The 21,145-nt window shown below is 40.8% G+C and overlaps 1 protein-coding gene across 5 annotated transcripts in view; it reads right to left on the reverse strand.

Moving 5' to 3' along the window:
* The window catches only part of fermt2 (FERM domain containing kindlin 2), a 43,294-nt gene that overhangs the window by 20,303 nt on the left and 1,846 nt on the right, over positions 1-21,145 (reverse strand). For 4 of the 5 annotated variants that reach the window (XM_042337982.1, XM_042337980.1, XM_042337979.1 and 1 more), the window contains exons 2-3: positions 19,819-20,000; positions 4,017-4,250 (exon numbers count right to left, since the gene is read on the reverse strand). In XM_042337982.1, coding sequence (XP_042193916.1) covers positions 4,017-4,250; positions 19,819-19,975 — 391 coding nt within the window. In that variant the 5' untranslated portion in view covers positions 19,976-20,000. Of the gene's footprint in view, positions 1-4,016; positions 4,251-19,818; positions 20,001-20,593; positions 20,728-21,145 lie in introns of those variants that run through there. The other variant, XM_042337978.1, reaches the window with a different exon arrangement.

A 21,145-nucleotide genomic window follows, 5' to 3' on the forward strand; every position in this document is an offset into this window, starting at 1 on the left:
AGTGGCAGAAGCAGATCTATTTGGATGAACAGTTATGTCTGACATGTGCCATTCTGTGCTTTATATTCCACCTTTCACATGGCTGTAAAAAAATATTTAGCCATCCCTTCCTCCCATTCAAATAAAGCAAAAGGGATATGTGAGTGCATAATTATTTAAAATAGTTAGGGGCAGGGAGGAAAGAGATTTTGAAAAAGAAACGTTTATTGAGCTGTGCTAGAAAAAGTATTAAACGATTTTCAGGTGTGACATTTCTTTGACTTTGTCACAACATGAGATTAAAATGTTTTCCAAAAATAAAAACTTATTCCTACATATGAAAAAACGTGTATGTTTCAAATCTGTTTTCAAGGTATTTTGCTCTGTTGTTCATCTGCTGTGTGTTACTGATTACTGCACACTTGTATGCAAAGTACAGTACTATGAACAGCAGATTTCACAATGTGCCAAAATACGTGCAGACCAAAGAAGCTGAAATGGATACAGATCTGTGATGCTGTGCAGCTTCTATTTAGAATGTGAAACTTAGTAATGAGAGATTTTTTTCAGATGCTTCAGCACTTGTATTTCTGTTACTTTACAAAGTAAACACAGGCAGGCAAAGTAACAGACCACCTCTTCAATTAGCTTCTACAGAACATACTTCAGAACTGGTCACACAATGTGCGTTTCAGTAAAGTAGATTTTAATATAAAAATGAGATCTTTCACTGCTATTTCTAGCCAACTTCAGCTGGATGTGAAGCGGTCTAAAGCATGGCTTTCTCCACGTACAGTGGAGTTGTACAACAGCTGGTTTGTTTTTTCCCTCCTCTCTTTCCTCCTCTTCCCCCCGGCCCCCACCCTCCGTGCTGCTGAAGGAGGGTACATGCCATTAAAGCTAACTAGCTATATTTGCCCAATGACTTACACAAAGTTGAATGTTGAGCTGAATTTATCTTGTACTGCTGCCCACCATCAGCTTTTGACTTTGGTGCAAGCTATTCTACCTCTGGAGGTTCAGAGACTCCCTCCACCACCCCCCCACCCACTCAACAAAAATGACTTCTTTGGCACATCTGGAGGCAACAGCACCCAACATTACAGCTGTGGGTGGCGGCTGTAACTCACACCACTAGTATACAACAAGGCAGCAATGTGGTGTTCCACTGGCCTGTGTGAATGTTCTGAAAGTAATGCTGCATACCCAGACTGTTTTCAGCATTTTCCGAGCCAAGGTTAAATATTTAACCAACATTCAAACATGGGCCCAAATGAAAAGGCATTCCTTTTTTGAAAAAAAGTGGCAATGCACCAATTAAGGTATCAATCCAGATTACGGATTTCTAAAGAATCTGAAGTTCTGAACAAAAAAAGACAATTGTCCATTTAAATTGTGGTATTGCTCTTTCAAGCAACTCTGGGACACAAATACAGTTTTATTTCAAATGCACAATTCTAGGAAGAGATTCTAATAAACTACTGCTAGACCTGCCAAATCGCTACACAGGTACCCCTGACTCTTAAAAAGGCAGTAAATCAATTTAAACAGTCACACTGTTATCGACCTGTGACATAAATGCAGCATCTTACAATGCTACCCTTATACATTAAACAGCTTTTTTAAAATAAATGATGGTTTCATTTTCAGTTCCTCTCTCTCTCTCTTGGTCTCCCCACTCCTCCTCCTGCCCAAAAGCACAGACTCTCGTTATGCAATTCAGTTGGCATCAGCGTCCCCAAGCAAATTACTCATGTGGCCATGCTTCACAAGCGAGGCTAGACTGCGAGTGTTGTTAAACTCTTTAATTGTGTGTGTGTGTGTGTGGGGGGGGGGGGCAATTTCACACTAGGCAAATTTAAACTGGTTACATACTTGCAGGGCTGTGATGTATCCTTGTCTGTACTATGATGGTGAATGTGGCGGTGTGGGAACTATAAAGGGTTTTAAATCTATACCCGATATTCGGATATTGTAAACAATCTTGTTCATTCAGGAAGCCTGAAGTTAAAATGATGTGTCTAGTGGACATTTGGATTTGTCCTTTAAGCTTCTAGGAAAGGGAGGAGTGTACAGGAAAGAGAAAAGAGAACCATTCGGATACAGTGTGGCCAATCTCCAATTCTGGATAGAGAACATACGTCAACTGTTGACACCTAAAATTACATAGGACCATACTGGCTGTGAGAAGTGTATGGTTGTGTCCAATTATTACAACAAGATTCCATTTATAGAGCGCCTTTCACGTCGGGAGGACATCCCAAGGCACTGTACAGTTGGGTCAGGACCCGAGCAGGGGGGAAATGGTCAGGGTGAGGGAAGGGAAGGGAGGGAGGGAGCGAGGAGGGGTAGAGAGTTGAGAGGGGAGCTGAAGGCACGGTCAAAGAGAAAGGTCTTGTGACCGGCCTTGAAGGAGAAAGGGAGGAAGCAAGGCAAAGGCACTGGGGGATAGAGTTCCAGAGCCTAGGGGCTAAGAGGCTGAAGGCCTGGCCACCGATGGTAGGGCGGTTGGGGCGGGGGATGTGGAGCAGACCTGAGTCAGAGGAACGGGGGTTACGGGCAGGTAAGTAGGGTGATAGTAGGTCAGAGAGGTAGGAGGGAGCAAGGCTGTGAATGGCCTTGTAGGTGAGGATGAGGGTCTTGAATTAGGCTGGTCAAGGTACTCTCTTGCCTACTAGCAACAAGTGGGAGCAGCTTGTACAACACAATGCTGCTTCCATTTTTTAAAAAAATCAAATAGAAACATCACCTTCAAGGTTGGATCTACAGCACTCAAATAATTCAAAACTTTTTTATAGTTTTTTTTCAAAAACATTCTTTGCCTGGTCTTGTTAGTCCCCCGTCCAAACTCAGCCAAAAGTGGGAATGATCAGACTACAAACAGCACTGCAACTGTAAAATTTATCATGTTTCACATAAGACCAGCAGCATTCAAGCCTTGAAGCATTAGGCATTCATGTTTTTTTAAAGAAAAAATATGCAATCATGTCTTTCTGAAGGCCATTGAGTTCTATTGAGTCAATAAATACTACAGATACAGTTCACAATAAGTGCTCTCTTTTTCCAAGACTTGAGATAGCACACTATCTGCTGAGTTTCCTTCACTCATCAACAAAGTGTCCACTGTCCCAAAGTGCAATATGACCTAAATGAACAAATCATTTTCTCAGAACTGCTGCCGTTCTGTAGAACGGAAGCCAGCCTTCTGGCAACTGCAATGCTGAATAGCTAAGAAAGCAGTTTGAATTTTAATGAAGTACAGCAGTCCGACACATACCAAGGCCATGGTTATTCTAATGCATCTTTACAGAAAAATTAGGCTGTACAAATAAGCTCTTTAGCAGAGGGCACCGAGAAAGGAAATGGGGGATTTTAAAGATGTTTATCAAAATCAGTTACAAATAAATTATTTTCTAGGAATCTTTTTTTTGGATAAGGGAGAAAAGTAACTGGACAAAGTGACTCTTGAAGAGTTCAAGAATACACAGGCTGTGTGTGGCTGAAGGCTTGGCATCGGAGCACATAGAGCGAGATGGGATAAGGGTAGGATTGTATAAGATATGGTGGGGCTATAGAATGATTTTAATGAAGATCAGGACAAGGATCTTAAACCCCTTGGCAAGTATGTATATTAATGGGTGTGGGCAGTCTTGTGCCGTCACAATCACTACATTCTAAGAGACTTTTTTTTAAAAAACATCGGGTGGTGTGGTAGCTGCAAGTTTTTCCTCGGTCTCATTCGGCAAAAACAGGAAAGAGGAAGCTTAGAAACAGATTCCAGTGAACACAATTGTGGTGTAAGTAAATATTTGGACCATCATGGCATGCACTGGATTTTTGGGGTTGCAGTTTCAACTTTAGCTCAATAAGTCAAACTTTAATCTTTCCAAACCAACAGCCCTTGCGAAAGATGGGTATTAGGTTGAGCTGCAGAGTTGATCAATAATGCTCTGCAAATAATAAAACAGGCACAAGTCAAAGATCAAAAGCCGACGGGAACCAATTTACAAGTGTAAGTAAGGCCTGTCGGTACTCACTGAATGTTTTGCAGATGTCAGACACTGCTTTGAAGACTCTGTCAGAGAAGTTGACTTTCACTTTCACAGACTTCATGTTAGGTAGCTGGAGGCGGAGCACCTTGTGCTGTGGTGTGTACATCAGCTTGGCGTCGGCTTGCACACCATATTTATCTAAGGTCCAGTGGGTTTTCAGGAGCCAGGTTTTTTTCTTCTCCCACCACAAAGCATGGTCTGACCAGTCTTTCTTCACATCTGCAAAAGAGATTCATCACTTGTCAGCGGCAATAATTGGTCTCAAAAATCATGCGATTAAATTTTTAGTTACGGGGAATATGCAGTGACATTTTTAAAACATCTGTTCAAATGAATTCTCCCTCATATTCCACCTTGCCAACTCTGACATCAATGGCAGCTAATGCTGTATTCCCACAAGAATGCACTCAGCACAGTATAATGGCTTCAAATGGCCTCTTCTGCTTCTGGAACTCTGCCTATACTCCAAGAGAATCTCACCAAATGTGGCGCTTTCAACAGTCGCAAGAATCAATTCACAAGACAGCTGGCCTTGAGTAGGAAGAGCAAGAAACTGCATTCATCAAGAATGCCTATTTTCATGGAGTAATTCCCTCTCCGCTGTTTACATAATGTTTCTCCTTCTTTGTTCCCAGCTGCTATGCAGTCACAACACAATGCGCGTGTGTGTGTGTGTGTGTGTGTGTGAATGTATCCAAACCAAACAGAGTTCCTTGCATCCCACCTATACATGGAGGTATGCTGGAATGGAATGCTTACTCTCTCCCAGGAAAGACGCATCTTGCTTATCTAATTCCAGAATGTATTAAAGTATTAGGCACAGGCTGACAAAAGCCAAGGCTAGGGGATCCCCAGACAGTGCGCTGAGATACTGCAGGAGTCTAACCGGCTAAAACAGCAGAGCTTGCAATTGATAGCACTGTCTGGCAAGCTTTTCCGCTGTTTGTCCAGCTAGGACTAACCTACCGCTGGGCTTTAGCCTGCAGGAGTAACGGGAGCTGAGTAGGAAGAGTCCCTGCCCCCAGTGACAAGTCTGCTGATCCAAGTTCTCCCGATAAGCCAACATGGTTGTGCTGTCATCAGCAGTGCCCTGGAGTACGGGGGACCCACCTGGCTCAGGAACTGGACTACTAAGACCATCACAGACAGTGGGCTCAATTCTGACATTCCGTTGCCAAACACGTCACCTTGGAGCCAATTCAGCTCCAAGCAAACCCAATTCTTTTCAGGCTCCATTTTAGGCCGGCTTTCAGGATTTTCATTAGAGTATGCACCTCATTGTAAAACAAAGTACAATACAGAGTAATGTAATCACAGAGGATGGGAAGAAAGCATTTAGCTGTAATGTTACAATGCTTCCATTAAGTGTCCAACATTCCAATTAGTAAAGCAATTAACAGCATCTGATCCTTTCTCTCTTTATTGGGTAATGCTTCCATTGACTGTACACACTCTTGCTGAGATCAGCTAACTCTGGCTAAACCAAGGACCAAACCCGGGATTGTGATTGATTGAACGGCTCAATGTTGGCTTGGCGTGCGTTCACCCACCGAGCTATCAAGTTACTTTAAAGCAACACCTATAAACAAAGAGCTCGTCAGTGTCATTTTCTGTTCATGTTCAGTCTGCTGAAAAACAAAGGGACCCATATTTCCTATCTATACTTTTAAGGATTATGGTTGCAACTTTGAAATCGTTTTTTCGAATGCTTGTACAGTACATAGGTTACAAACCACATTCCAGACACTTACAAAATGCCAATGGTCTACTCATTCAAATTCATAGTGGTAAATTCTCTGAAAAGTTGGTATTAGATTGCATACAGTCACAGTTTAAAAGCTGCAGAGTAATTCTGTGTTTAAAAAGGTTGACCTGCATGTGAAGCCTGCCTGGTTATGTGCAATAACACCTGTCTAACAGATGGTCGTCATCCATCCATCCAACACCTTTTTTTTGAAAAAACTACGCAAGCACTTCTCAGTATTCAGTATTCAACAATGCAACATTTGCTCATTTCTGTAGGTGGGACAGAAAAAATAATTAACCCTTTATTCAGCCACTGAAAACCATGCTCAAAACCGTGCTCATTACGTTGGGATGATTTCAAACATTAGCCATCATCTCCTTCCCCTAGACTTTTTTGGTGACTTAGTTTAAATTCATGACATATGGACTTGGAGTATGACATATGACATGGAGTCCTGTAGCTCAGTGGTTAGAGCACTCGCTTTGCTAGTGAGAGACCTGAGTTCAATTCCCGGCACAGGGCGAAACCTTGGGCAAGTTTCCTTACTCCACACAGAGCCTAATAATAATCCCTCCAAAACCAAAAACAATAATAAATTGGTCATTTTCAATCTACGACGGTTTGTGGGACATTGCTGTGCGCAATTGGCTGCCGCGTTCGCCCACAAATATACAGTCAATTCACTTTACAGTGTGTTCTGTGAAGCGCTTTGGGACGTCCTCCCGACGTGAAAAGCGCTATATCAAATGCAAGGATTATTATTATTATTAAATTCATGACATATGTGACTACTAAAGCCTTTAAAAAAAACATTGAATACTGTAAATCACAAATCCAAGCAGCTGTAGATGTGCCTGGTGGGCTAGCACCATTGACGTCTTTTTTAAAAAAACACAAAATAAATATCAAATAAATAAAAAAAGCTTCCCGCAGACTGAATTCCGATAAAAATTAGCTGTATAAGGTTCAGTAGATGAAAAAGTGGAGTTGGTCTTCTCAGGAAGGAGAGGTAGTGTTAAGACAATGTATTCAATATCACTCATCCACTTCACCAGCTGGGTCACACTACTTCAGTAACATTCCAGTTTCCGCAAAGTTCTTCTACATTACATTCAGCGTGAATTGGCTCCGGATATTGACACTTAAATTAGAGCCAACGGCATCAATTCAGTATGAATATGCCAGAAGCAGCAGCAGAATTGGAAGAATGCTTGCCTTTCTCTTCAACCTATTCCAAGAAAACTCTTCTTTAAAGAATTTAACAAAGCCAGTTTCTGCCATGAGATCTGGTTTGGGTCACCAAACTCGGTTTAAAATTTGTGTAATATCACAATAAATGTTACTAGTGTGGGCTAATGGGCCTTCAGAACTAACGTTATTAATAATAATACACAACAACAACATTTGGTAGTATAAAGCTTTTCACATCAGGAGGCAGTCTCAAATCCCTTCTCTCTGGCACCTCCCTACCTCTGACCTCCTCGCTCCCCAACCCACCATCCAGTGCCTTCACTCGACTAGCACCAGCCTCCTGCTTGCCCCTCGCACCCTCCGCTCCACCATTGGAGGGCATTCAGTCTCTGCACTCCGATACTCTGTAACACTCTCCCTCAGTCCTTCCATCCTGCGCCCCCTCTCCCCTTTTTCAAGGCCCGCCTGAAAACCTTCCCTTTCGACCATGTTTACAGTTCCCCAGCACCCCACCCACCACCACCCCTGGCTCGGAGTCAAACTCCACCACTGTTAAGCACTCTGAGACGCTACCATGTGTGGGGAATGCTGTATAAGTGCAAGGTGTTGCAGTGACAGTATTTTGTAGGTGAAATATAGCAGCCAATTTGTGCACAGCAATATCCCACAAACAGCCATGAGGTGAATGACCAATTTTATTGGGGCTGACCTTCAGGAAACTATTTGAATAGTAACCAATATACCAGGTGTACCAGGTCCCAGCTGTTCCCCAAGCTGACGTAGTGATTCACAAATGCAAAACTGAACATTCAACAACAATCACTTGCCCTCATATAGCACCTTTTGGGGTAGTGTCTCAAAGCACTTAACAATGGTGAAGCTTGACACTGAGTTGAGGAGAGAGGGGAGATGAGCTTAGCCATAGTCAAAGAGGATTTAGCTAATATAACGGTGGTTAAATGGATGTAAAATGTCTGTTTTACGAGGTTTGAGGTTGGAGATTTTGGCTGGAATTACTGCTCTCATTTACCATTTTGATTGTCACATTCCTGCTTTGAGAAGCCTACTCAAAATTCTCCGCTAGTCTTTTCTTTCCTTAAAAGGAACAATGGTTCACAAGCAAGACCAGTAATTCTGGCCTAAACCTGCTGATACAATTTTGTTTTCCAGAATACAGTGAATTTACTGCCATTTGAAGAATCATCTTTGAACTCAACCTTTCAAAGAAAGGAAAGAAATTATACTGCCTTTTGCCCATCTCATTGTAAGAATGTCAGCAAGGCAAGGTCAATCTTGTAAGAACGTCAGCAAGGCAAGGTCAATCTTATTTATCACCAAGTCAAATTCACGCATTATACTTCAAATTAATTTTTACAGGGAATCCATCTCTTCCGTCAGCTTTCTATGTGAATGCTTTTGATTTATTTACCAATATAAATTCAACAAATTAATACCAATATAAATTCAACAAAGGCATAAAAAATAAACCTCTCCAGTTGACGTAATGCAGAATTTAAAATGAGACGCTAATAATCATCTGGATTAGATTCAGTGGCTCGTCCTGGAACAAGCTGTACAGAAACAGCTCAGCACACAGCTCACCAATCTGCACCCATTGCATTTAATCATCATCAAATAATGCCTTGTGAACCTCCAGACTGAAGAAAGACTGCTCAAGGTTACGTTTTTAAAATCATGAAGACAGCTATACCATTGCAAACTTATTTTACATCTGTAAAGTACCAATTTGTTTTTAAATATTCAATAGGCAGCTCATACCAGAATAGGAAATATATTAGGGTTTATTGTATCTTAGGTATTAGAGGACATAAACTATCTTAAGTCAGGTCAAAGCAAGATGACCCATGTTATTCATATAATATTGTTTTCACGCAACTTTTTTTTACAGAATAGGACTCCCCCTCCCACCCCCCCACCAACTACTAGTAGTTTACTAAAGATTCTCTAAAGTAGAGGGGGATTTCTCTCCTCTCTCCCCCTTCCCCCACCCCACAGTTATATTGACAACTACCAGGATATGCACTGATGGGATCAATAAGAGATCCACATGGGGAGTATGTTCATCTGATCCCTGGAGTCAAATGGACAGGTTATTCCAGTTACCCACATTGGAATAATATTTTTTTCTTGTGGAAGGGGGAAAAGGGGGAGAGAAAATAGAAGAATAAAGAGAAAAGGGAAAGACAGAAAGGGAAGGGATTCTTTGTGTCATCAAGTTAGGTACAATTTTAAAAAAGTCTGGGAATCAGGCAATATCACCGTACTGTAGATGTGCAAATAGGAGTTACAAATTAAAAGTTGTTGCCAATGTCAATCCCTTTTATCCCAAAATGCAGTTGTTAAAGATGCACATTTTTTCAGCAATTTGTTAAGAATTATAAAATGTCAAACTTTAAAAAACAATAGCTCATAAACAGACTACTAAATCACCAAAGCAGGCATGTTTACTCGATCTGTAGGAGTTTCTTTCAGAACCACAGTACATTTCACAAAACAACCATGTAGGAGGCTTGCTCAACATTAGATGCCTCTAAACAGAGAATAGGATGGCTGTGCATAAGAACTAGAAGCCCTCGGTGACATTTTGCCTATAATTCTTTGTAAGAAAATGTCATGGCAACCTCGCTGCAAGTCCAGAAAAACAAATAGAGTAATTAAAATTCAAAGAAAGTTTCCTATGATTTATAAGTTCCAGTTTCCTATCAGTCAAGGATTCTACAGACAATTAAACAGATACATAGACAAGCAAATGCAAATACGAAAGGAACTTCCAGTGAATGCCCTTTGCAGGTTGTTATTAAAAAAATCGACATAAAAAATGATCCAACCACAGAAAACTATGGAAAAAATTATATAAATGAATATGGATATAATACACTTACTCCCTCAAGAGCAATATCCACATAATCCAATATTCTATCCCTCCCATATTCCTCTCTTCGGAGGAGAGAGACTCAAGCCGCGAATGCTTTCACGGGTATTGTTAACAGCCTTTAAGGTCTTGCTCGAGTAACCACTTGCTTTTTGCTAACTTTCTTCTGAAAATGCCAACTCTTGCTTTGGATATGGCTTCACATAAGCCCTCCAGAATCTCACTCTTTACCTGGAAACCTAGATGGGGCAGGTGTCGGCAGACTAGCTAAAACGTAATCACCCCTGATCCTGTTTACTCAACATTCAGTCGTACATACATATGCACGTCCAAAAGAGTGGTCAATACATAAAGAGTAGGAACCTAGCTAGAGTTTTCCCTCCTTAGCCCAGAGGCATTAAGGACAATAACATTCTAGCTTCTTTACTTGTTAAACCATGTAGCACAGGAACAGACTAGGAATTAAAACCCGCCACTATCTTGACTTAAAGAATTACATTTACCAGTTCTCCATTTATGTTTTTAATTAAATTTTAATTTAATTAAATACTCTTAGAAGATTATTGGTATTACATTCGATTGGTTTCTTTGCAGGCTTCTTTTGCTCTGACTGTCCATGTCTCTCAGTGTAGAGATACGGTCAGGTCTGGCCTCCATCTTGTCAAATGCAAATCTCATGATACATATTTAAGTGCGTAAACATTTACCATTGGAAGGTCAGCATTGTACAATTTATCATATCTCAAAGATGGTCATGTATAAGAGGAACTCATGGAAGGAATACCTAGGTTTTGTTAGGCGAGAAAGGAAATAGAAAAGCACGGAGAACAAAGATGAACAAAGAGAAGAGAACTGACATCATTTAACATCCTATCTTACACATTCCTGGATTTTAAAAAAAACTCATCATTCAATTTTAAATGACCTTTTTAAAATTAAATGCAAACTTTCCAATAATTGCCAACATATTTGTGTCACAAACGATAAGTACTTCAAAATAAATTTATACCAATTAGCAGGCTGCTAGACATTCAGTCTGTGGTTACATTCCCTGCTACTCTGAGCAGTTTTGTCTCTCGAGTTCAAAGAGGTATTACCATAATGTGTTAATTAACACAGAGGTGCAAAAAAGTCATCTTATCAAGCAGAGGTACCTGAATGTCTGAATTCTCCAAATAAACCATTGTACTCAACTTATTTCAATCAGGTTTTGTGGGGTACGACAATAGACCCATGTACTTCACATCTAATCATTGTTTCAACCCAATCAAGTTTGTCAAAGGGCATCTGGCAAGCCATCTTCAACGAGAAGAGCCTGATGTCAAAGAGATATGAACAGCTTAAAAACAGGAATTTCAGGAAATTATCTTTGGTTAAAGATGAAGAAGCTTTCTGACACAAGCTGGGCACAGAGGGTGGTGTGGGGTGGGTGTACACAATACCCCTTGTGATTAATCAAGTGAAGGAGTCACTAAGCCATCGCTTAGCACAAATGATGTTTTGTTGTTATCTAACAAAACTTCCAAGTCTGTTGAGCAACAGATATCTTACAACAGATATCCTTTAGCACGTTGATGGGTTTCCACATGTATCAGACACCTGGCTGAGCCCCCCCCCAAAATCTTAAGAATTCCTTTTATTATCCAATATGTGAATCTGAAAAGGACTGAGCATCAATAGTTATTTTAAGTTTATTAAATACTGGTAACTATTGTTGGTTCTGTACAGTATTAGCTTGGGGTGGTTTTACATTCTTATTCAATAAAACTTATATTAGTTTTAGCCACTAAATCGGTGTTTACTTTCCATAAGAATTTGGTGACCCAATGCTTAATCCAATACATCCACCTGCTAAAAGGATTGGAACCCGGGCTGCCTAGGAATTGAGAAAGATGTACAGTTTTCACATGTGAGGGCTATGGTCTATGTATCAAAATGTGAGTCAGCTGTTACATCAGGATTACAAAGAGCAAGTTCAGGGTAGATATCAGGAAAATTTCTTTACCCAGAGGATAATTAATGCCTGGAACAGGTTACCAAGAAAGGCAGTTGAGGTTAGGGCACTGGACTAGCTTGAGGCTGTGATGGCAGGATCGGTATTCTGGAAGGAGGAGATCAAATGGGCCAAAGGGCTTCCTTCAACCAAACTGATTGTGGGGTGTAAATGAGCCCAAATAGTGTATCAAGCAGACAACAGCAACATAAAACACACAAGTGAAATAAACCTGCCTTACCACTTCCAACAGGTGCTCCACCACCCTTCAACTCAGAAATAAAACATCTTTTGGCTTCATACCCTTTGCCGAGTACATTCTTGTATTGCAGTTTGTAGGTTGCTACATTGATAGAATGAGATTTTCTTCTTCTAGCACACATGAAAAAAAAAGGCGCATTCCTAAAATATTACACATGTGTGAAGACAGACAGGGATATCCAGCCAAGAACAGCATCAGCAGAATTCAATTTGGAAATAGTGTGTGTAAAAAAACAATGTGGTTTAAATGGGATAGTGAACACACACACAAAAAAAGTTTCCTTTCATGAGCTTCCTGGACTGCATTGTTACAACATCCTTTTTAAGAAATCGAGTTGGGACTACAAAAAGCCTGGCGATTTTGAATTTGTACTGGAGAGGGGGGCGGTTAGAGTCCAGAACGTCAAACAGCAATAAGATCTGAAACGCATTACACGGGAGGTGCAAACAAAATTGAAAATGGGATATACTTAGATGAAATCTGTGATAAAATTGGTGCGATATTTACTCTCTCCTGTTAATTTTATTTGGGGAGAAGGGGTGGTGACAGTAATGATGTTGGGAAAGAGAACAGAATTTTCATGGTTTATAATGAATTTCATATGTTTGTAGTAAAAAAAGGTTGAAATAAAGTCTAAAGTCAGAACGAATGCATGTTAATGAATACTTTTAAAAAAAATATCTACAAGAAGTCATTCAGTGTAAAATAGCAAAAAAGCAGCTGTATTTCCATAGTGCTTCAGGGTGACATGGATTGTGGAATCCAGCCTTGCATGCTCACAAATTTAAGTCACACTTCACTGTATCTGAACAATGCGCCTAGCTGAGGACGAAGTAGTTTTTGGTGCAGATGGAAACGGTGCAACAATCATGAAAGGAGCACGTTTGGCAATGGTAAAAGGTGCACCCAACACATACCTGCAAACTGGTAATCTTCCATTTAATAGAGCGGGACCAATAACAATTGTTCAGTTTTGCAAATGGAAAGCCAGCTTCACACACAAAATCATAACAGAACATAGTCTTACAACAGGAAACCACTGGGATGGGCACAGCTCTCAATTCTAACCAAATTACTTCCTGTGCTCAAGAAGAAATTGAACTGTGGTTAAAGTGAATAAGAATTTCAGCAAAAAAAATCCCAACAAAAAAAGAAGGATTTCCTAGATTAAGACAGATTTCCTACTTCCTCTCCCGAAGGGAGGGGCCACAATGACATCAAGGTTTGTGATCTATATTAAAGTTGGAGCAACCTTAGTGTGGAGGTAATTATAATACTTATCACAAGTTTAAAGACTGAAAAGGATAAATCAGAGACATACATCATAGTTTACTTGGAGAAGCACAGACAGAATGTTTTTAATTGGCCAGATGCAAATAAACAATGAGGTGTTCCTGCAGTTTTCAGTTATTCAGCCTAACATCTGCAGCAAATGCTATATGGATATAGTGAGTTATCATCATACTTACAACAATCACAGCAATGAACTGCAAAAGAATGCTAGGAAGTTGTCAGTATCCTATGAGAGAGTGGGATGTGAATGGAGAAGGAGGGAAGGGAAGTCAGATGACATCAGAAAATGGGTGAAAAGCTTATTAACTGATACATGATGAAAACCACTACAGTACTGGCAATTCATTTACATGCCAGTCACAGAGAGCTAAGTCCAGTTTGGAAAAATAAGTAAAATTTGTATTACTGCCACTCAAAAGATTCAGAGTTAATTTGAATTATATGAACATTTCCTATCCTCCACTGCATATATGGAGAATACAACTGATCTTGCCAATACCCTCTGTCAAATTAAGACTGATTTTGTAGAATAGAAAGTAGGTGCTTGGATTATCTGAGTAAACTATCCCACCAGAATCCTCCAGTGTAACCAAATGCAATTTATATACCATACTTTTGGATGTTTGATTTGAATGCCTGTCAAAGAATTCTAAGCATTAATCAGTACATTGTAGGAGTTTTACTGTAGCTTTAAAGTGCTGAATAAACAGTCTTGTAGAATCGCATGAAAGGTACCAGCCGTATTCAGTAATTCCATTAGTACAACATATTTTTAAAAAATTCTTCCAAAAGATCATTTTCAGTTTGACATGTCGCTCATTATTATTTTATGACTGATCTGCTAATTTTAACTTGTAATACCGTGTTGGTAAGGCCACATTTGTAAGAAGACGCCATTCTCCAATAATACATTAACACAAATAGACACGGTTCATTGAAGAACAAGGATGATTCCTGTATGCAAGTTAATCTGGAGGTCAGGTTTGCAGATATAACCCATTTTTTTCTTTATAGAAAATGCAGGGAACAGAATTATTAAAGTGGGACAGGTAAAATGTAAGCAGATTATACAAACGTACGCAGAACTGGTAGACATAAACACAAGAATTGATGAGTTACAAAAATTAGAGCAATCATTCTTATTTTAAATTAAAAACACACAACCACAGAAACAATTACATTCCCTGCTACTATTTGTGGTTCAGAAGCCAAGGTGATAAACATAGGTCTGTATATGGAGGCCAAAACCACAGTAATGTCACTTACAAAAAAAGGTATAGTAAATTGCATCATCTTTGTTTTTTTTCTGGAGATGTGGAGACCTAATCTCCACAATGTAACAGCACTACCTGATGATGGAGATATATACTAAAATGAAACTGTTGCACGATAGGATATAATCGCTGATTGGTAAATGGTTCTGCTTTATGCAGCTCTATCATAGCTTGCGTAAGGGCAAAATTAAATGTTCACAAATACTGTACTGTTCTTCAATATAAAGCACTGTAGAAGCAATTGATAAATGGCTCAACATATCAGAAATCCATAAGCCTTTCTGAACAGGAAGTGACTTGCACTATTCAACATCCAACACCTCTCAACAGCAGCCTTTCTGCAGGAGGCAGCAATTTTGCTTATAGTAGCTTTTTCTCCGCAAAATACGATCCCTTATCACAGTATTAGTTTTGAGGCTTTTAATAAAATTGAAAGTATGTGAATGTTGTGTCATGCATAATGTTCGTGGCCTGCTTCAGAATTTCCTGACTACTATTACATATAATGCAGGAAATGAAAACAATTCCTTTTTAATCTTTCCTCGTTTCCAAGAAGCAAAGACAGGATCTGGAAGAAGGTAAATGATAATTTGTTTCAACTTGACACTGTTTATTCAATTGCAACAATTATTGAATAGTGGTGACCCCCCCCACCATCCAATTTTTTTGTTGTGTACTGGTAATTTATAGTCTAGGTCAGGGCGATGATTTCTACACTAACTTTATGTTTCTGAAAGGAAAACATAAAAATATAGCTTATGCAGCCCGTGGACGTTTGTTAAATTCGGCACCTGGACCTCAGCAGCCAAAAGGTTGGACTTGGACCACCGTGGTCTAGGCTGACACTCCCATGTCATGCTGGGGATGTGCAGCACTATTGGAGGTGTCGTCCTTCAGCTGAGACATTAAACCAGGATGCTATTTTCCTGTTCCAAACAAGTTCACAAATTGGCTATCGCATTTGTCTACAAAATACATTCCCTACATTTTACAATAAATCCTGTGAGGTGCTAAGAGATGTGATGTGAAACACAACTGTATCAAATGCGAGGATTATTATTTAATTAGTAGAATTCTTAGTGGTAGCCAATGACTAAGTTCATCAAGTTGGAATTCTATAAATAGGTGTAATTGTAAAACACACACCATCGATTTTTGGAATGTATGAGAGCAGAAGTGGCTAACCTCTTTGGTTGGCGAACAATGCTTTTTTTTGGATAGAATATTTCTTAATTTACGGCAAAAATCAAGAAATAGTCAATCAAGAAAAACATGGAAACAGACAACTGATCGAACAAGGACTTGCACAGACTTGTGCGAATGTTCTGGGTGGTGTTTCTGGCCACACTGCTCTGTTAAGAGATTGATGGGTTCCATTAATGTATACATTCAAAGCGGTAATGTTCCAGTTAGAAATTTTAAAGTATATTCTTATTTTTAAAAAATTTAAACCAAACACTAAGATTCAAAGCTCATCCCCAATTCCCAAAGGGGAAGAAAACAAAAATCGAGGATATCATTGGAACGTGGCTCACATTATTCTACATATATTTTGGAATCTATAGAAATGGCTCACATCTAACAGTGCGGGGACCACAGGTGTATTTGGTCACCCGTATAATCTAAAAATGGGGGCACCACTGTATGTATGTGCATGCTTCAGTGCCAGCATTCAATTAGAAAATGAGCATGCAATTGTCAAATTTGCCAAAACACAAATGTCTGCAGCTAGTATAACCTTGCTAAGGTACAAAGTAATGCAATTCTCTCCCAATGGCTGAAAAGGATATAAATTGCTTCCTCTTGATTGAAGTACAGTAAACCAGGTATAAACAAAGATGCTGCCAGCTGCTTTTTGCCTTATTGTCAGAGCAGATGTTCTATTTTTTAATTCTCATCTACTTTTCAATTCAACTGAGAATTGCAGTCTGCGTCTAAGCCTGTAAACCATGATAATGTTCTCAAGCAGATGCGTCATGTGCTTTAGTTCAGCTGTCGTGATCTATATTAAATAATTTGTTTACACTTATCAGCCTTCTTTAGGGAACTAGTTAAATACTGAATCTAAATCGGAGTAAGCTACAGGGATATGGGGAAAGGGCAGGTAAATGGACCTGAAATTAATGCTCTTGAAAGAGCTACCAGACATGATGAGCTGAGTGGCCCTCTTCTGTGTTGTAAATTTCTGGTTTTATCTATGCTTTCATTTTTTAAAGAGACCAGAATTATGTTATTTTTCCTCCCCATCCTTCTGTTTTTCATGTCTGCAAGCTTTTCCTTATAATATTTATGACAAATGAATTACAAGGAACTCAGAACAGACCTTCTTAAGAATATCTGTGTAAGCCGCCAGTACCACACCGTTTGACATTGCTAACACAATGCTGTTTTGAGTGACAAATCATGTCCAAGCCCCACTCTTTCAAACAACCATTCCGAGCATTAAGAATTCCAAGCATTGACTCATCAGAAACCATAATTTGCAAGAATCAAGCTGCATTTAACTAAACAGAGATTTCAAAGTTTAAGTAATTACTCTCCCACTGAGGTCATCTTGTGGATCAAGATGTTAAGATGCCATCAAATACTATATTGCTGCTAGTCTGCTCATATGAAAATGAAGTAAAATACTATACTGCTTCAAATTAATATTTCAACCAAATGCTGGAATAAAAATATCAAATAAAAGCTCCCATTGGTATTATTTTCAAAGGAAAATTCCTACTTTTAGTAGCATATTTGCCTAGCATGGATGGAGACATGGCATTCACACATCCTGTAAAAGATATTCATTTTAATGGGAGCTGCTGTTTTGGAATGGTTGAGAGATCAAAAAAAAATCAAGCCATTTATACTTAAGTTCCCAGAGGCACATATGCAGACCACCCCCTTTTCGTGGGGTATGTTTCTTTGTTTTCTCTCCAAGTTTACTGATTTCCGAGCTACAGTTGGCAGCAAACTGGCAAAGTAAACACATTATTTAAGCAGTAGGAGCTATCTGGTTTGTGTTTTTATTATATATATATAATGCACAGACGGGAGAGCACTCTGTTCAGAAAGTACTCCCAGAATATTAGGTAGCAATTCCTTTGTTAATCTTTTCTTTAGAATCTCTGCACAAAGGTTAACTGTATGCAGTGAAATGGAAAACCTTTCTAGTTAACAGAATCTCAGTCAAGTCACACAATGACACTAAAGCAATCACCTTCAATAGTCCTGCCAGCAGTTTCAGTATAATTGCAGGTTGTGAATACAAAGCTGACGTTAAAAGAAAATATGAACTGATAGGGCAGTCACCAAATATTCACACAAACTTGCAGCTCATTAAATTGTTGCTCCATGAATGAATTATACCTTAATGTAAATGAATGTGAGGAGCCCTCCTATTGCTATTTACACCATCATAAATCACCGATAAATTCTTAGTAGGCAAATACTGAACACAAAAACACCAACTGAATAGCAGCCTTCATGTATAAAAAATAAGATTGGAAGAATAAACTATCAACATACATGGAGAGTATTAAGAGTGCACAAGGGCAGTTTAGTAGCAAATAGTTTTTTTTTAGTTTTGAGTCATAGGGTTATCTATTCCTGAAGCTTGACTAATAACATAATAATAATCCTTGCATTGGATACAGCACATATAATGTCAAAATGTCCCAAAGCATGTCATAGGGAATTGCCCTAAAGTGCGATGACTATTTGCAGCTAATTTGATAATTCACCTGATTGTCATGGGACTTCACCGGCACAGTTAACTCATGTTTGCCTACAAACAGTCACTACACTCAACAATAATTATCTACAATGTGCTTTGAGACTTTTTGACGTGATAAAGGACAATAGAAACACGAGTGGTTTCTTTGTACGTACAACATATAGTGATATAGTGTATCCAAAATAAAAGATCACAATGCAGCTTTATCATGGGATAGTGATCAGGATCCTCAGCCAAACTTTCCTCCCAGAGGGGACAAGAGGCCTAATAATCTTTGCATTCGATATAGCCCCTTATCATGTTGATACACATCTCAAAGCAGTTTTTTTTTGGTGCGCGTAAAGTGTAGTGACTGCGTGTTTCAGTGGTGGTCTAAATTCATCCAGGAAGGAAATGTAGAGTCCTGTAGCTCAGTGGTTAGAGCACTCGCTTTGCAAGCGAGAGACCCGGGTTCAATTCCAGGCACAGGGCGAAACCTTGGGCAAGTTTCCTTACTCCACACGCCTAATAATAATCCCTCCAAAAAACAAAAACAATAATAAATTGGGTCATTTTCAATCTACGACTGTTTGTGGGACATTGCTGTGCGCAATCGGCTGCCGCGTTCGCCCACAAAGATGCAGTCAATTCACTTTACAGTGTGTTCTGTGAAGCGCTGTGGGATGTCCTCCCGACGTGAAAAGCTCCGTATCAAATGCAAGGATTATTATTATCATTATTATAAATGTTCCAACTCAAAAACACTTTTTAAAAAAAAAAGAAGAAGAAACCCCCCCCCCAAAAAAACAACAAATTCAACTGCCCTTAAACAGGCAGCAACACAGTCGGAACACGAGGGCAAAAAAAGGGAGAGAGAAATTGGGAAGTGCTCCAAAGGTTGTGAAATCCTAAGCGTTGCACAGTGAAGGCAGAAAGGTTTTTGTCTGAACTGTGAGCCATACAAGGCATTGGTGTTCCAGCTTAGGCAGAGGAGCATCCACAGGGAGTGTTCAGGGTGATGGGGTCGGTTGGAAGGAGCAAACAGATTGGCACATCCACCTCATTCATTGCCTCCCACTCACCCACCCACCCACCCACCCACCCACTCACTCACTCACTCACTCACTCACTCACTCACTCACTCACCCACCCACCCACCCACTCACTCACCCACTCACTCACTCACTCACCCACCCACCCACTCACTCACTCACCCACCCACCCACTCACTCACCCACTCACTCACTCACTCACCCACCCACTCACTCACTCACTCACTCACTCACCCACCCACCCACCCACTCACTCACTCACCCACCCACTCACTCACTCACTCACCCACTCACTCACTCACCCACCCACTCACTCACCCACCCACCCACTCACTCACTCACTCACCCACTCACTCACTCACCCACTCACTCACTCACTCACCCAACTTCTCCACCAGTTTGAGCATCACTCCGCCTATGTGCACGTCCCCAGTCACCCGCAGCGACACGTCGCGGCTCATGTCGGTCACCAGGACATTGAGCTCCCACGTCCCGTCCGCGTAACAGCCATCAGGCATCCGAATGCCATCCAGAGCCATTTTCCTCCCACGCACCCACACAGCCCTGCAGAGGAAATCAGATTACATTCAATCAGAGGGGGGAGACGGTGGAGGCGAGAGGGGGGTGGGTGGGGAGGGAGGGGAGGGGGGTGGGGAGGGAGGGGAGGGGGGGTGGGAGGGAGGGGGGTGGGGGGAGGGGAATAATTATTGGGATAATAATTTCTTTTAAGATGCAATGCACTAAGGAAGAGGGGAGAGTGGGAAATGATTCGATGTGCAATTGCTTGTGCAATGCAATCAATACCCGACAGTCGGTCAACGTCAACCTCAGCGATGGCTTCTCGAAATGAGTGGAAAAAACGCTTTAGGACACGCCTGTCTCGTCTGGAACAGTCACTCTCCACGCAGATCTCGCCCCCAACCCCCCCCCCACCCCCCCCCCCCACCCACCCCCCACACACACACACAAACATTAACTTCAGCCCAAATAAAGAGGATTTTTTTTTCTCCCTTTTTTTAAAAAAAGAAACAAGCGATGCAGCCAAAAAAAACTCTCTCTCTCTCCAACACACACTCTCTCTCACACACAGATGATCGTTCACATAAAAGTTGAAATATTTGGATGAGGATAATGGAGATTGAGATCTTTGCACATACTGTACAGTTAAGTACAGAGTAACTGCTCTCCTCCCCCACTCTATGCGTCCGTGTTCCGTTACAAGGCTTCAAATTACAGGATTATAATATTCATGGGAGAGACAGAGAGAGGGAGAGACAGGGACAGGGGGAGAGAGAGAGACAGAGAGAGGGGGAGAGAGAGAGACAGAGAGAGGGAGAGACAGGGACAGGGAGAGGGGGAGAGAGAGAGGGAGACAGAGACAGGGAGAGGGGGAGAGAGAGAGACAGAGAGAGGGGGAGAGAGAGAGGGAGACAGAGACAGGGAGAGGGGGAGAGAGAGAGACAGAGAGAGGGGGAGAGAGAGAAGGAGACAGAGAGAGGGGGAGAGAGAGAAGGAGAGACAGGGAGAGGGATGGAGAGAGGGAAGGAGACAGAGAGAGGGGGAGAGGGAGAGGGAGAGACAGGGAGAGGGGGAGAGAGAGACAGGGAGAGGGGAGAGAGAGAGGGAGAGACAGGGAGAGGGGGAGAGAGAGAGACAGGGAGAGGGGGAGAGAGAGAGGGAGACAGGGAGAGGGGGAGAGAGAGACAGGG

The sequence above is a fragment of the Callorhinchus milii genome, unplaced genomic scaffold (genome assembly GCF_018977255.1).
Source record: "Callorhinchus milii isolate IMCB2004 unplaced genomic scaffold, IMCB_Cmil_1.0 Scaffold9, whole genome shotgun sequence".
Lineage (NCBI taxonomy): Eukaryota > Metazoa > Chordata > Chondrichthyes > Chimaeriformes > Callorhinchidae > Callorhinchus > Callorhinchus milii.